General features: G+C 37.7%; 1 protein-coding gene across 2 annotated transcripts in view; it reads left to right on the top strand.

The window, feature by feature from the left end:
* wdfy3 (WD repeat and FYVE domain containing 3) overlaps positions 1–16,728 on the top strand; it is a 75,221-nt gene that overhangs the window by 26,516 nt on the left and 31,977 nt on the right. For both annotated transcript variants that reach the window (XM_084113693.1, XM_084113692.1), the window contains 12 exons: positions 736–929; positions 1,621–2,078; positions 3,017–3,100; positions 4,848–5,019; positions 5,996–6,210; positions 7,906–8,018; positions 9,711–9,945; positions 11,749–11,849; positions 13,825–14,043; positions 14,651–14,832; positions 15,636–15,867; positions 16,067–16,227. In XM_084113693.1, coding sequence (XP_083969819.1) covers positions 736–929; positions 1,621–2,078; positions 3,017–3,100; positions 4,848–5,019; positions 5,996–6,210; positions 7,906–8,018; positions 9,711–9,945; positions 11,749–11,849; positions 13,825–14,043; positions 14,651–14,832; positions 15,636–15,867; positions 16,067–16,227 — 2,366 coding nt within the window. The remainder of the gene's footprint in view (positions 1–735; positions 930–1,620; positions 2,079–3,016; positions 3,101–4,847; positions 5,020–5,995; positions 6,211–7,905; positions 8,019–9,710; positions 9,946–11,748; positions 11,850–13,824; positions 14,044–14,650; positions 14,833–15,635; positions 15,868–16,066; positions 16,228–16,728) is intronic.

The following is a 16,728-nucleotide window of genomic DNA, read 5'->3' as shown; positions in this document are numbered from 1 at the left end:
GTTGTGCAGGATCATTGGTATTTTTTTTTTTTTTACATTTTGTAAGAAGAAAATATCTACTTTTTTAAATGTGGAAGATCTGCTAGGTACATTTCATAAACGTTTAGCAGTACACTAGCATAGATGTGTCAAAGCTAATAGACATGGACACAAAGCCAAAAAAGAAATGTTTTGCTTTCATGGGGCCTAAAACAGAAATACGAGATTGACATTGCCTTTTTTTTTACTTTCCAGTGAACCTCTTAGGCTTTTATTATAATTGCATTATTGTGCTCCAGTTTTCCCCTTTTTTATGCACTCAGGGACGAGTCAAAATTAATTTTCTTGCTCTCAGGCCCTGCAGTAGTCTCACTCTCGGTGCTGAGTCAGGTCTCTGGTTAAGGAACACTCTTAACTTCAGCTCTGTAATCATTTCTCTTCTGTATCATGACTGCTGATAGTCTCAGAATGCTCTCTCTCTCACAGATGTTCTCATGTTTATTCATTGGTAGCCAATCAGAATGGTTTTGTTGCAGAAAATGACTAAAGTGAGTAATTCCAAACGTGGCACTGCCAGTGAGGTGATCAGTCATTCCTAAATCTCACTACAGCCCGGTCTTGATGTGTCTAATATTTACACAAACAATACATTAAAGATCTTGCCAAGCTATAAAGTTGAATCTGGAACACATTGCTTGTCTCCAAGCTTATATGATACTCAGATGAATTTTTAACAATAAAATCTCAATCTCTCAGGTTTGTTCCGTGAGTTTGGCGGAGCACGGTGCGTGCACAACATTGTGAAGTATCGTCAGTGTCGTGAGCACGCTCTGATGATCATTCAGCAGCTGGTGCTGTCGTCTTCTGGAGATGATGACATGGGCACTCTGCTCGGCCTTATGCACTCCGCACCGTCAACAGAACTACAGCTCAAAACTGACATTCTGCGGGTGAGGCACATTCATAGCTCTGAGAAGAAATAAGGGTGCACATGCAGCCCAAGTTGGTTACAGGTGCAGGTGACAATGGAACAAATGTGGGAAAAAATATCCGCGCATTGAAATTAATGTTGCAAAGTTTTATTGAACAACTGCAGTGTTTTGCCAAATGATCAAAATGTTTCAGTTTGGTAAATAAAATGTTGGTACATTGATATTCTATGTTATATAATATAATATATAAAAGGCATATAGTTTGCATATATTTACTTTTTCTCTACATTCTTAAATCTAACACATGGTATTCACTTAAATCACTTTCTTTAAAAAAAAAAAGAAACAGACTTTTTTTATGTTTTTTTTATTTGATGCACAATTTAGTGTTGAAAACAGTTGTGCTGCCCCTAATATCTTTGTGAAAACCATGGTACAGTATTTTCCGTTTTTAGAAGGTCAAAAAAGAACAGCATTTGCTCAAAATAGTAAAGCCATTACAAAAGATTTCTGTTACTTTCAATCAATTGAATGCATCCTTGCTGAATAAAATATAATTTCTTTGGGGAAAAAAAAGGAAAAGACATTTTTTTTTACTGAACCCAAAATTTTAAATACTTGTATAGTGAGGAGCATCCTTGTTGCACAATTAACTTCCATCCGTATGATTTAAATTTGAATTCACTTGACAAACTTTGTTTCTCATTAGGCTTTGCTGGCTGTGCTGCGCGAGAACCACCGTACACGCACCGTCTTCCGCAAGGTGGGCGGCTTTGTGTACGTGACCTCACTGCTGGTTGCCATGGAGCGTTCTCTCTGTTCTCCACCTGTCAGCGGCTGGGAGAAGGTCAACCAGAACAAAGTCTTCGAACTTCTACACACCGTATTCTGCACTCTAACAGCAGCCATGCGTTACGACCCTGCCAACTCACACTTCTTTCGCACTGAGATCCAGTACGAGAAGCTGGCCGATGCAGTGCGACTTTTGGGATGTTTTTCTGATGCTAAGAAAGCTGGTCCAGCAACTGTCTTTCCTTCAAATGCCCAGCCATTCCAGCGGTTACTGGAGGATGAGATCATACCTGCAGAAAACGTGTGTCCCACACTCAAGCACTGCAGCAAGCTGTTCATCTACCTGTACAAGATGGCCACCGACTCATTTGACAGGTGTGTATAAAAAGAAGTCTTTTCTTGATGGATAGAAAGGGTCAATGTTTTTTGGTGAGATATCAGTAACATGGCTGAACAAAGAAAATGAAATCCATCTTTTCATGGGAGCGGTTCACTTTTATTGAGACATTTTAATAGGACTTTACTTTAGTGAGGATGGGCATCTCGAGTGATTCAGTTGAGTACATTTTACACATAAAAATACTTTTAAAAATTAAGGGCCAGATTTACTAACAGCTTGCGCCAGTGCAAACCCTCTTTTGGCGTTGAAAAACAACTGTCAGGTTTTACTAAATACATGCAGTGAAATATTTGTGCTGAAAATATTCTCGGTTTTCTGAGGCGAGAGACTTTTTATTTCATAACAAGTTACAAAAATAACGTTAGAATAATGACACTGACATATAGCCTGACGACATCTCATCTGACCGCAGATACTGAATCGGGAGAACGTTTTCCTCGGGCACTCGGACAGAAATGTGAATAGCTTTCACGAACGTCTTTCAAAATTCAAAAGTCTCGCATCAGAAAAATGTAGGATTACATTTGTTGTCGTTTCTTTGACTATACATTGCGGCCCACCAGTTGAGAAATACTGCATTAAGTCTCGCTTTGTGAGATCTTTGTCGTTAGTCATGCTATCTGAGTGTAGCTGTGCTTTGGGCTTGTGTTTAGATTTGCATGATCTGTAGTTCTTCTAAGTTCTATGTGCTGTGCCCTGAGCTGTAATTCAACAGGAGCTAACTGCCTCCCTCTCTTGCTCTTTTCTCATTTCTTTGTCTCTCTTAACCTCTGACATTGCCTGGCTGCACACGCTGGGTGTGTGTGGTATGGACCTGCTGTTTGTGTTTGTATGGCTGTGTGAACGTCTGGTCTGTCTTTATGTTGATTGTTTGGTCGTGACTCCGCGTGTCCGTGTGTTTGAATCGTTGTAGTCGTGCCGAGCAGGTGCCCCCCTGCTTGACTCACGAGACCTCGCTGCCCTCTCCTTGGGGCACGCCAGCAATCGCCAGGAAGAGGTACTGCTTTCTGCCGCCTCTTCCTTTTCTCCCTCTCTTTTTCTGTTCTGTGCTTGTCGAGTGACCGGACACATTTTTCCCAGTCCGTTTCCCTCTCTCTTCCTTCCTTTGTTCACTTTCCTCTCACACCTTCCTTGGTTATTTTGTTTCTGTTTTTTTAAAGGGATTGTATTGCCCCAAAATGAAAGTCAGCATTTACTGTCATCATTTACTGTAGGGATGTACTATATATTGGGACCTTATCGGTAATCTGCCGATATAAGATATTTTTAAACCATTCAAACTAACATTCAAAAGTCTTGGATAAGATTAAAAATAGTTTTCTTAGTCTCTTCAGATCAACAAGGCTGCATTTATTTGATCAAAAATACAGTTAAACAGTCATATTGTGAAAGATTATTACAGTTCAAAATAACTCTTTTTCTATTTGAATATATTTTAAAATGTAATTTATTCCTGTGATGACAAAGCTGTATTTTCAGCATCATTACTCCAGTCTTCAGTGTCACATGATCCTTCAGAAATCAGTCTAATATGCTGATTTGGTGCTCAAGAAACAGTAATTATTATCAGTGTTGAATTACTTTTGTAATAATAGTACATTATGCACAATTACAAGTAACTAACCCTAAACATAATCCTATAGTAAGCACATGTAGGCTAGTTAATCAATATTACTTAGTAATATTTTATGTAATTACACTATAACAACGTCAACATTTGAATGGTAGTGTAAATCTGTTGATATAGTTTAATCAATCATGTTCACTATTTTTCATTTTGATTATCTTTAACAACTTCTAGCGCTCACTTAAAGTTAATCTTTAAAAACACTAATAATTTAAGAACGCTGTTCAGTGTAACCTTTAGCAGAGTTTAAAATGAATGTAATTTTTTGATGCCTAAATATAAGTGTTATTATTTTCAATTTATTTAGACAAAAGATTGTGTAGAATTTTAGTATGCATTAATCTGAACAGATATCACATGGAATTGTCAATAAAAAAGAATGACTTAAAGTGATAAAAAGGTATCTCTTCCATGTAATGTTCTCTCTAACAAGCCCCAACAAGCAACAGGAAATTAGCTGATCACATGTATACATGTAGCCCTGCCCACACAGAAATGTCATTGCTCGCTCCTTATAGTTGTCCATTAAACATGTTATAATTGACTGTCATTGTGCTGTGCCAGGCTACATTTTTGTTTTCAGTGTGAACAGGCAAATTGCTTGTCGTAGAAAACTTAGAGCATCACATTGGTTTAGGATACTGTTATTCATCTTCTCCCTCTGATCAGAGTGATTGCCTTCTGCAATTTTCCTCTTACTTTTCCTCTCCTTGATCATCTCCTTGACCATGCTTTCATCTTCCTCTGCACCATCTCATCTGCCGTGTTGAGCTACTTTGCTTACCCATAAAGCTTTGCAGTTTCAAAAATTTCCACTCCTCTGGTTGCACTGACAGCTTTTTTTCAGTCATTTCAGTAAGTTTTGATTCATAAGTAACATTATATCAAAGCTGATATTCTTTAAATGGAATTTCAGTGCTGTATTTAAGAGTAAGTTTAACTATGACCAAAACATCCTTCTTTCAAAAAGCTGTCTAAGCTTTTTCAGCGTTTTAACTTTTAACTGGAAAATGATTTGGCCAAGCCAAAATGTGTAAGTGAATTACTCTTTTCAGACACTGAGACTAAGTAATGAGACTAAGAAGAGACATTAAGTGATCTTTTTCTTTCCCAATAGACATGGCTACCACAACTCATCCAACTCTGCTTCTAGTAAAGCCATAACGGACCTGAAGCTGCACTTGGGGAATCAGTTCCAGCATTCTTCAGACCCTGTAGTCATCCACCCTGGAGCAGTGCTGGCAATGATCGACCTCCTACCCTCCGTTTCTTCTGACACACAGCCCGAGGTATGAGTTTCTTGTGGACATAGGCTCTATCTCAAAACCTAGTGAACTGACACATTGTTTGGTGTCTACATGGGAATGCCTAACGCAAAATCTTAATGTTGGCATGTAGCTAGGAGAGATAAGAATGTGTTGCTGAGCTTGTCAGCATCAAATATGGTCATATACTTTGGTGTATCTATGATGCTACCTCAAAAATGTTTGTATACACTACAGTTCAAAAGTTTACCGTCAGTAAAAAAAAAAAAAAAAAAAAAAAAAAAAAATGTATACTGTAAAAAAAATGTAAAAAAATCTGTTTTTTGAAGGCTGTCTCAATATGCAGCCATATTATAAACTTTAAATGACCAAGTAGTGCTTCCTTGGTTTTGAGATGGAGCCAAGACTTTGTTCACACTTAATCAGTTTAATGATTTGTTACCTAAGCATGATTTTGTTTTTTACCTACAGTAAGTTGTCAAAATCGAGGGATTTTATCAGAATGAAGCGTCTTTTGGGGATTTTGTGTAAAGGCGCATTCCCAGTTAAGCTCTATCGAGAGCATTTTTGTTATGTTTGCCACGATTACCACAGAAACGAATCTAAGCTGCTCCCTGGAGAGGTACAGAGAGTATCTAGAGAGTTACATGCTAACAACTGAAGAATGTGAGGCAACACATCGGCTCAAATTTAAATTATATTCTGTGGTAATCGATAGCAAATGTAGCATGCTAATGACATGAATGAATTTGTATGTAACCTGGAGCAATTCTTATAGGATATCAAATAAATTAAATATTAAGACCATATCGGATACTACTGCTGGGTTCACAATGAGAATCTGATACACTGATGTTTTTGTTGTCCCTGTGATGAGGATTGTCCACAGAACCTACTTGACTAGTGATAGCATTCTATGTTTGGCTTGTGCCACTGCAATGTGAATTAAGTGTACTACTAAGTGTCCTGCAGCTCACTTCACCCTTGCTCTGCTCCTTAGCATGCTCTGGACCTGCAGCTAGCTGTTGCTAACATTCTGCAGCTGTTGGTGCATTCGGAGAGGAACCAGCAGATCCTGTGTGAGGCAGGTCTGCACTCACGCTTGCTTCAGCGCTGTAGCTGCGCTTTGGGAGACGAAGATCACCCACTACACCCACCGCTGCAAAGGATGTTTGAGCGACTGGCCTCCCAGGCCCTACAGCCGATGGTGCTCAGGTGAGTCTAAGTTTGCTCAGAAGATTATTTTTTTTTATGGATTTTTATTGATAATAATAAAATATTATGACAAGTATATTAACATAACATACCGTAACGTAATATAACAGGTTTTTGAGGCCCTCCCTGCTGCTAGTACAGTACAATACAGCGTATACAGTACATTACACAACGGATACAGTGCAGATTAGAGGGCCAGCTCTTTGTCCAGTACATCTCAAGGCCTCAGCAATATTTATTTAAGTGATGAATTTTCATGAATAGGTTCTTAATGGAGCATGTTTCTGCCCCCAGCCTTTTATTGATTAGTCTCCCACATGTGAGCTCTTTTGAACTGATTTTTGTTTATACAAGTACGAATCAGTTAAAGTCTGGCTTGAAGATTCAGTCTGTTCTGATTCAATCTTATCACAGCTTTACGTTTGCATAAAAGGAAAATGATCAAATTTGACGCATCTTAATATTATTCAAAGCTCTCCATGGGTCTCCTCCAAGTCAAACGGATTAGCGATTTCAATTTTCCGCATGGCTGGTCAAATGTGATGAAGGATGCAGACTCGGTTCACTACAAAATAAAAAACAAAACAGCAGTTCACTCCAGCTCACTTGAGGAATCAAACCATGCCTTGTATCTTGGTTTAAATGTCATGCAACAGTCAGCTCTGGAAAAATCCTTCTGCAAATAGATGTAATAATGATAACAATAATAATAATAACAATATTTACTTAAAGCTGCAGCCCGTAACTTTTTTGGGTTAAAAATGATCCAAAATCATTTTTTGAGCAAGTACATAACCAGCCAGTGTTCAAAACTATCTGCTTGCCTTAGCTCGATTCAAAACGGTAAGCTTGTAATAATGTTTTTAATTCCAGTGATACTGGTGGATTTCCGCGGGACATTCGAGCATGTCTTTGCGTCATTACGTCACATCTGTACACATAAAGAAGATGTCCTGGCTAGTAGGCTATATTGCGTGCGAGGATGTTGGAAGTGGAGATTTATAGCCTGTTCTCACAGCACTTGATATAATTAAACTTATCAATTTGATGGCGGATCCAGGTTCAAATGACAATCACCAGTGACAACTGGAGATTTACCCGTTGTAAAATGCAAAAGACTTCGGACTGGCTACAGAAAAAAAGAGACTGCAGCCGGGCCCATGCGAAAACAAGGATAAATATCGGAAGGGCATTAAATGTAGTCACGCAATGCTGATGTTGTTAACATGAACAATTTGAGAACAAAGTTTAATTTGCACGGTTTGACGTGATCGTTAGATTTAATCAGCGCGATTTACTTCAATGCTTTTTTTCCCTTAGTTGGTCAGAACAAAAGTGGATGTTACTTATTTGTTCAGATGACATTTCAACATTGAAAATTCATATGTTGGTCATACTTCCAAAAAGTAGAATCTGTGATTCCGATTTACAGTATATCCACACCGGCGCGGCGACTGACAGCCGCACGTTCTCCTCAAAACATTGGATTTATCCGCGCTGTGCCATGCCGAGGCACAACCCACGTAAAGTTGATAATTCCGCAAAATAACTGCAATTGCAGATTTCGAACAGAGATGGCGACAAAGATGAAAAACTACGGACTATTAATGTATTGTGATTATGCTGGAAGATCAGGCAACTGTTCATTGTGTGGGTTATTGCTGTCGCTGTAAAATGTTTTTATATATTTTCCAGGGAATTTTTACGACTAGGGAATCCTCTGAATTGCGGTGCCTGGGACAAAAAGCTCCTGAAGCAGTACCGGGTCCACAAGCCGAGCTCCCTCAGCTATGAAGCTGAAATGCGAAGTAAGGAGAAAAAAAAGGAATGCATAAAGACTGTTAGAACTGTCAGTGTGCTTTTGTACCATCCCGTAAACAGTTTGTGTCAGTGTTACGTGGTCTTGTCTCTGTGGTTTCTCTGTGGGCCAGTGAAAGGAGGGACATTACTTCAGGCTTCACTGACTGTGGTCTTTGGTTAAATGCCATCAATCACCATCAGAATCAAACAAAACATTCTCCTCTCGGTCTCCTCGACTCTGCCTGCTGAGAGCCGTTCAATTGAACACGGTTTTGCCGGAGATGAGTTCCCAGCTTCCCTAATTACCAGTGAAATTACTTTTCTCCAAGCTCTCCATGTCCAGCGAGTCCTTTTTGAGCTTGCTAATTTAAAGGTTTCCTGCTTGCTTAGTTGATAGTCTCTGAGGAATACTGCTGTGTGTCCAGGGTCCAGTGAAAGCAGATATTTTTGTTGGTTATATCCACAACAGATTATGTCAGAATGAGGTTATTTAAGATAACTCTAATTTAAACAGAATGAAAAGATACCTTTAGCATTCATTTTTTTACCTTTCTGTTTCACTGCTTGAATCTTTAAACAGCAACATTGGGTGAAAGTGAAATGGCATTTATTATGTATGAGAATTCTTGATAAATTGACTGAATATTTTATATAAGGTAATTTCACAAATCGGGTACAAAATAGGGCCTGAAATGAAATAATGTTTTATTTTTCAACTAATGGCTCGTAAAATGAGATAGGTGCTAAACAATTTGAGAATATTGATCATGAACCTCAGGAGGGCAGACTAAAAATTATGAGTGGTTTTAATTTTTATTTTCAGTTTAATTTATGTGAGATTTTTATTTTTTCCCTGTTACCAAAATTTGAGACATTCAGTGTTGGGTAATAATAGCTTACAACCGTGATTTTCTTGTTTTCAATACATAAATACATTTAAATAATTAAGATATTATGTTACATATTATATTTATGTAATAAAAATATATAAAAATATATAAAAATTCAATCGACAAAATCTATTAATAAAAAAGAAACAAACATTTTCACTACAGACATTTAATGTGATGCTTTTCATGCGATGTTAATGTTATATAGTAGTTTATCAAACATATCTAACAAGAAACAGGATTTTTGCCTCCTAATGTTTCTTTAAAAAAATATAAACAGCACATATTGAAGTATAAAGTATAATAATAATAATAATAATAATAATAATAAACTTTATTACAGACTCACAGGTCCAAATAAAAGCAAGACAGTACACACAATACAATAAAAAACTTCAGAGGAGACAACTATACCAATGCTTCCATAACTTGGACTTATACCGTGTAGTGCTAAACTTGATGCTGGTCAATGCCATAATTATGTAATTCTCTGAGTTATTCAGCCGACATATAAATTTGTACATAACATTTCTCAATGTGGCTTGCAGTGTATTAACACCTGCAGCCACAAACATCTCACTGGCACTACACCAGCGTGGTCTTCTCAGCAGAATTCTCAGTGCATCATTGTAAGCTACCTGGAGTTTATGCAAGCTAGCTTTGCTGAAACTAGACCACAAGTATAAAGTCACTTATACTAACAGAAATACAATTGACCATTAACTCATTCTAATTAATAGTGTAAAACTAAGTGAGCAGGAGAGTTTACGGGACCAGCCTAAATGACCATTTGACCTTTTGCACCTCCAGACAGCATGACCCTGTCCATGGAGGGTTTTGGGCCGGATAGCGTGTTCACAATTAATGAGGACAATAGCCAGTACCGGATCAGTCGAAGTCTGGTGCGATCAGCTGAGGGCAGCACCGTGCCCCTCACCCGAGTCAAGTGCCTGGTCTCCATGACGACGCCCCATGACATCCGTCTCCATGGATCGTCCGTCACACCCGCCTTCGTGGAGTTCGACACGTCATTGGAGGGATTCGGGTAAGGCTGTCTGCACTAGTCTAGCCTAGCCTATCTTTTGAAGATAAAGATTGTTTGCACACAGTCACTGTTTGCAGGCATCAGAGATTTATTGGCTTCAGTTCAGAATGCGTTTATCAGATATATGCGTCAGTCAAACATTTATCTGGTGTTGTGCTTTTAAAAGCTTGACCTAGTTTAAAGCTCACAGAAAAACAGAGGCTTGAAATACGCTTACATCTCTGAACGCATCTCAGTTCAAAGCGCAACAAAGAATCCACACTGAGCCTCCATCTGTTTCTGTTTAACATAATCCCATCAGGGTACGTGCTAAAACTGAAAATAACACATCTTTAATATTTCATTTTTTTCATTAATTATGAAAGCGCAGTGATCATCATTTGTCTTATATCCAAATTATTAGCTGCTTAAATGGGAGATTTATGTGTATGAAATAGGTCAACAGTTCTGTTTTTGTACCCAGCAGACATAATAGAGAGACCCACGTGCTTCAAGTAATATTAGTTGTGCACAGATTGAATTTTGTTAGTCTCCCAATGGCCTTTCTATGGCTTGAACAATTGTGCAGCAGTTCTACTGACTTAAATATCACAAATTTCCATTAAACCTGCATTAAATGCACAGGCAAATCAAATGATGTGTCTTTTATGTGTCTTAGTCAGGATCCTCCTGTGTCTTTAAATACTTCCTCCTTCATCTGAATAGGACATGCAGTTTAGAATAATTGAAGATGTAAAAATCACTTGTACCTTGCCCACATTTCATCTTGCGGATGCTGAGAAAACTCTCGCGTACACACACGGTCCCCATCTGCCTTCATGAAAAATTCATGTAAACACGTTCTGTATTGGGCCATGCAGACCAGCCTAATGGTGCTGCCACAGCTGGGATAAGAGCTTTTTTGGTTATGAGGAGGAGGAGGACATTAACCCCCCCTGTGTACACGCATACATAGACTTCTATTGTTTGTATTTTTTTTAATCTTATTTAAATAAATTATTATTATTTAATATATTTTTAATATATATATATATATATATATATATATATGTATTTTTTATTATTATTATTATACATTTTTTGACTTTTTTATTAATATATATATATATATATATATATATATATATATATATATATATAGTTGTACTTTTTTTTACTTTTTTTTTATTACTAAATAATTTTTCCCCAAATAGGGACGTCTCCTAATGTTCTCAAAGGGAAGTTTTATCATATGAACTAAATTAAACCCTTCCTCACTTCCATGGGAGGTGTTCATGTTTCACTGTTTTTGGGTGGATGTTTGTGTTGTTAGTGTGAAATGGGATGTTTCTTTTTTTTTATGCCACCATTTTTTCAATATTAAAATGACATTCAAGGCTTCCTTTGTCAGGGTTAATTAGCCTCCAAAGAGACTCGTTTAGCTGTATTGAGTGACACTTGGTGGTTTTCTGTTTAATTTAATGAATGGCAGAATGTTTAATGAAGTAGGAGTCTTCCATTGGGTCGCACCTATTTTCATAATTTGCTTCTCTGACATTTAGTAATATCTGCTGGTGTTTGAGTCAGTTTTATTCGTGGATGTTTGTAATTTAGTGCTGTTATGATGAGCACACTCTGTCATTGTTACATAAGGCATGACACCCACAAATAAACATCCACATCTCCTCTTTATGCAGAATGTGAAATATTCCCACATTTTATGACTGTTACTGAGAGACGAGAGTGAAATGTGTGAAATGTCTGAGCTGCTGGGATTCCTGATAAATGAAAATTATTTTTTTATTTTCAATCTTCTCTCTCCAGCTGTTTGTTTTTGCCTAGTTTGGCCCCTCACAATGCACCGTCCAGCAATGCCAACACATCTGGAGTCAGTGACGGGGCGGTGGTCAGTGGCATGGGAAACGGTACGTGCTCATAAACACACTGTCCCCCAACCCCCATGATTTGCATAACAGCAGCCAGCAGTTTCCCACCCTTCGGAAATCTTTATTAAAGGGATAGTTCACCCAAAAATGAAAATGTTGACATCATTTACTCACCCTCATGTATGAGTTTCTTTCTTTCGTTGAACACAAAATATGATATTTAGAAGAAAGTTGGTAACCAGACAGTTGACGGTAGCCATTGACTTCCTTAATATTACCAGTATCTATCTATCTGTCTGTCTGTCTGTCTGTTTGTTTGTCTACTACTAAATATTTCTTGAGCACCAACTCAGTGTATTAAAATGATTTCTGAAGGATCATGTGACACTGAAGACTGGAGTAGTAACTGCTGAAATTTTAGCTTTGCCATCAAAGGATTGAATCAGAATAGATCTTATTATTTATTAGAATATATATTTTAAATTGTAATAATATTCCAGATAATATAATAATAAAAACACAATTTGACTTTTTTATTAAATAAATGAAGCCTTAGGTACAGTATTTTAAAATACTGTAAAATCCTCCATTTTAAATCCAACTGTGTTTTTGTTACCTGCTTTAACTGCTCAGCTTTAAATGCATACTAAAATCAGTACTGAAGTCTTAAATGTTTTGAATCACAAGATGTTGCCAATTAGCTATTCTAACTTTTGTTGATATAAAAAGGCCATGGGATGAAATGAAAGGGATAAAAATAGCACCGGTATGTTGCCAATGGACAACGGTGATATATAGTTTATCAGTTGTTATGTGATTGACCAATCAGAATCAAGTATTCCAAACAGCTGCGAATCTAACATTTTTGAGTAGGTTTTTGAGTTTACAGATTTGGGATGGCAAATGATGGCATTGCAAGCTTGACAGAATTTTTGAAGCGTCTTGGCTCATGACAGGCGGGAGGTAGAGGGAACAGGAGCACAGCACTGTGACGGAATTTTAGCAAAGATGGTGGAGTCTAGAGAAAAGAGGCAAACTTGACAGAGCTTGGCAGAAATTGTTTGTGTGCCTTTACTCCTGTTTGAGCACCACCGGCTCACAGCAGCCCTGAGTGGGTGTACAAGTGCCTATGTAGTATTAATGAAGGTGATTCAGGGCTCGCTGCCTCTCCATCTCTCTCACTTCCTCTTTCTTTATTTTACTGTCTCTCTCTTGCTCTCGTTCATCCTCCCAACTCTCTCTCTCTCTCTCTTGAATGTAAATGGATGATTTCAGTATTTATAGATAGACTCCTGCTTCATATCCTCTGACCTATTTTTGGCGATGACATCATCATTTCTTCCTCAGAGAGTTTCATTCAGATCCCCTGCAGTCTAGTTCATTGTTCCTGTCTCTCTTCCAGGGGTTTCCTGGGTTTAGGGTACAAGCCAAAGTGGATTTAGTGTACATTTTCAAGAACCTCTGCTTGATAGATCATTATGCAAAGTCCAGGGAGATTTATTCTGTGAAGATATTGGTCCCAAGACCATATAAAAAGAAAAAAATTTAACTTGAAAATAAATGATTAAAATAAATATGAAAATACAAAACATATATGAAATGGTTTTCAACATTGATCATAATAAGCAATGTTTCTTGAATGCCAAATCAGCATATTAGAATGATTTCTGAAGGATCATGTAATAATGAAGACTGGAGTAATGATGCTGAAAATACAGCTTTGTCATCACAGGAATAAATTGTATATTGAAATGGAAAACATTATTTTAAATTGTAATAATATTTCACAGTATTACTTGTTTTACTGTATTTTTGTCAAAAAATTGCAGCCTTGGTGAGCTTTCAAAACATTAAAAAAAACTACTGGCCCCAAACATTTGAACAGTAGTGCCATTTGTAATGAAAAACAAACAAAAATGTTTTTTTTCGAACGTGGTCTCAGACTTTTGGAAACCCACTGTATACTTTGTCTAATACACACTAATATTAAATATCCTCATTTTCATCTCTCCAGGTGAGCGTTTCTTTCCACCCCCGTCTGGCCTGAGCTACTCGACGTGGTTTTGCGTTGAGCGCTTCAGCACGCCACCCCAGAGTCACCCTGTGCGTCTGATCACGGTGGTGCGACGGGCCACCTCGTCTGAGCAGCACTACGTGTGCCTGGCCATTGTGCTGTCTGCTAAGGACCGATCTCTCATCGTGTCCACCAAGGAAGAGCTGCTTCAGACCTACGGCAAGTGTTTCTTACAACTTCCTCTTTTAGCTCTTTAGTCAGCAAAGTTTTAATGATGTGGAATGTTTGTGAATTAGATGACCATTTCAACCTCTGTTCCTCTACGCAGGTTAAATAAGCTTATTAAAGCATATGTTTAATGCTGTTGTTTGTGAACACATTAAACAAATTATTAAAACATTTAAAATAATCATTTAAAGTCCCCCTGTAGTCAATGATTTTATCCCTTAAAACTCATCTTTGATCACCAAAATGACATATTTAAGCGATTTCAAACCATGATTTTGAGACTGTCTATGGTTCACAAAGAGAAAATACTCAGCAATGGTGTTGACTTATGAATTTGTACATGGTTTGTCTTGGACCATATTAAAAACACATTTTACATAGACATATAAACAACATTAAAAACTTGATTTTCACCACAGGGGGACTTTAAATATTAATTTAGCTTTTGATGTCACCACGCTTTTGCTTTGTAGGCAAACTGTTATCAATTAAGCCATTGTTATGTAGCATTTAAGAGCCTGTTCCTTCTGAAATGCAGAGGAAAAGTTCCTTTGTCTGTGGTTAGTGACGTGACATCATTTCCTCTCTCCCCTCTCAGTGGATGACTTCAGTGAGGAGTCCTCCTTCTATGAGATCCTGCCCTGCTGTGCTCGCTTCCGCTGTGCTGACCTCATCACCGAGGGACAGTGGCACCACCTGGTGTTGGTTATGAGCAAAGGAATGCTGAAAAACAGCATGGCGACTCTCTACATCGATGGCCAGATGGTCAGCACGGTCAAGGTGTGGCCCAGCTCCTGATGTGGACACGTTTGTTTTGTTTTGACTTAAGTAATGGAAAACATTACTGTGGCGTTATTATCTTTTATGCACAAAGGTCATATTTGACATTGCTCAAAACTGGTGTTTTGGCAAACAGATTAACCTAAAAAAATGTTTTCGTTACCTGTTTGTCACACACAAATCATATGCTGGGTCCAAAATTAACACTAAGCAGCATATGGGGGTAAAACGTCAGCTGTTGGCTAGTTACATCAAGAGATTTAAGTCTTAAGGCTGGAATACACTTTTTTTTTTTTTCTGCCTAGATTTTTCCCCGTTTTAAGTCTGGACGAGATTACATCAAAGACAGTTTGCAAATTTGAGTTGACTGATTGTACAGAAATTTGCATAGTGTATGATGGGCACAGGCTTTGATGTTTTAGCTTCAGACTATGAATCCATCCAGTCAGAGTATATTAAACATGTTTGATTTTTTTTTTTTAGTTGATTTTAAAACGCATATTGTAGCAATGAGGCACATCATTCTGTGCTTTTGCTTTCCATCTTCAAACCATGAACCGTTCAAACCACATGAGTGTCTACACTAGGAAAGCAATCAGATCGAATGTGTTTTCGACTACCTCTGGAAGTGATCGAAAGTGGCCAAGCTCAAAACGTTTTAGACCCTGTTTACACCTGTATTTAGCATTATAATGTAAAATATGAAAAAAAAAGAAAGTAAAATAACATTTGAAAAAATAAATAAAATGCCCCGCCCTGCAAACTGATAAGGTCACACTCTCCTCTTTTGTGTCTCTTTGTAGCTGCACTACGTTCACAATGCTCCCGGTGGCTCTGCCTCCACAAACCCACCTGTGATGAGCACGGTGTACAGCTACATCGGCACGCCACCGGCCCAGCGCCAGCTCTCCACTCTGGTCTGGCGACTGGGGCCCACTCACTTTCTGGAGGAGGTGCTGCCTGCGGCCAGTGTGGCTGCCATCTATGAGCTGGGACCCAATTATGTTGGCAGTTTCCAAGCTGTTTACCTGCCATGTAAGTACCTGTTATATCACACTAGGAGGATAACTAGAGACTAAAAAGTAACTAATCTTAAAAGTAGATTTGTATTGTAAATTAATGGGTGTTGTACTGATTAAATATTTTATCTTGCATGTGTTGTTTAGCAAAATGCAGGTATTAGTTGCTTGTTGTGGCTTGATAATAGTGACAGGGTTTCCTCTCATATCTCCAGGTAAAGACTCAAAGACTGAGGCTGTGCCGCCCTGTCCTGTTGCGTTGGTCCCTGAAGAGAAGGTCTCCTTCAGTCTCTTTGCTCACTCTGTATCTAGTCTCACTGTGGCCAAGATACGAAAGGTCTACAACAAACTGGACAGCAAAGCCATCGCCAAACAGGTAAGCAGTCTCACCCTCTTCCTGCTTCTTAATGCTAAAATTATATATATTTTTAATGCAATCATTTTAATAAAAAAAAAAAGTTTTTGTTACGATATTTCTTTCATTTTTTAAACAATAAACAAGCCAATTTTAATTAAATATTAATTAAACATTGATGAATTAATGTAATAAATTAAAACAATTAAATTAATATTTTAAAAGTTCCCATTTTGCATTACATTTAATATTTTGACATTGTCATATGGATAACTTCCTGTTCAAATCAAACTGAACAACCACGAAGTAATCATGACTGTAAGCAATATTGTTTTTTAAAATGTAATTTATTTCTGCAATTTTCAGCATTATTACTCCAGTCTTCAGTGTCACATGATCCTTCAGAAGTCATTATAATATGCTGATTTGGTGCTCAAAAAAATATTTCTTATTATTATTATTATTATTAATGTTGGACACAGTTGTGCTGCTTAATATTTTTGTGGAAACCATTTTTTTTAG

This window comes from Abramis brama (assembly GCF_963993115.1).
Source record: "Abramis brama genome assembly, chromosome: 5".
NCBI lineage: Eukaryota > Metazoa > Chordata > Actinopteri > Cypriniformes > Leuciscidae > Abramis > Abramis brama.
The sequence above is the reverse complement of the archived record's forward strand: the minus strand, read 5'-3'. Positions and strand labels throughout refer to the sequence as shown.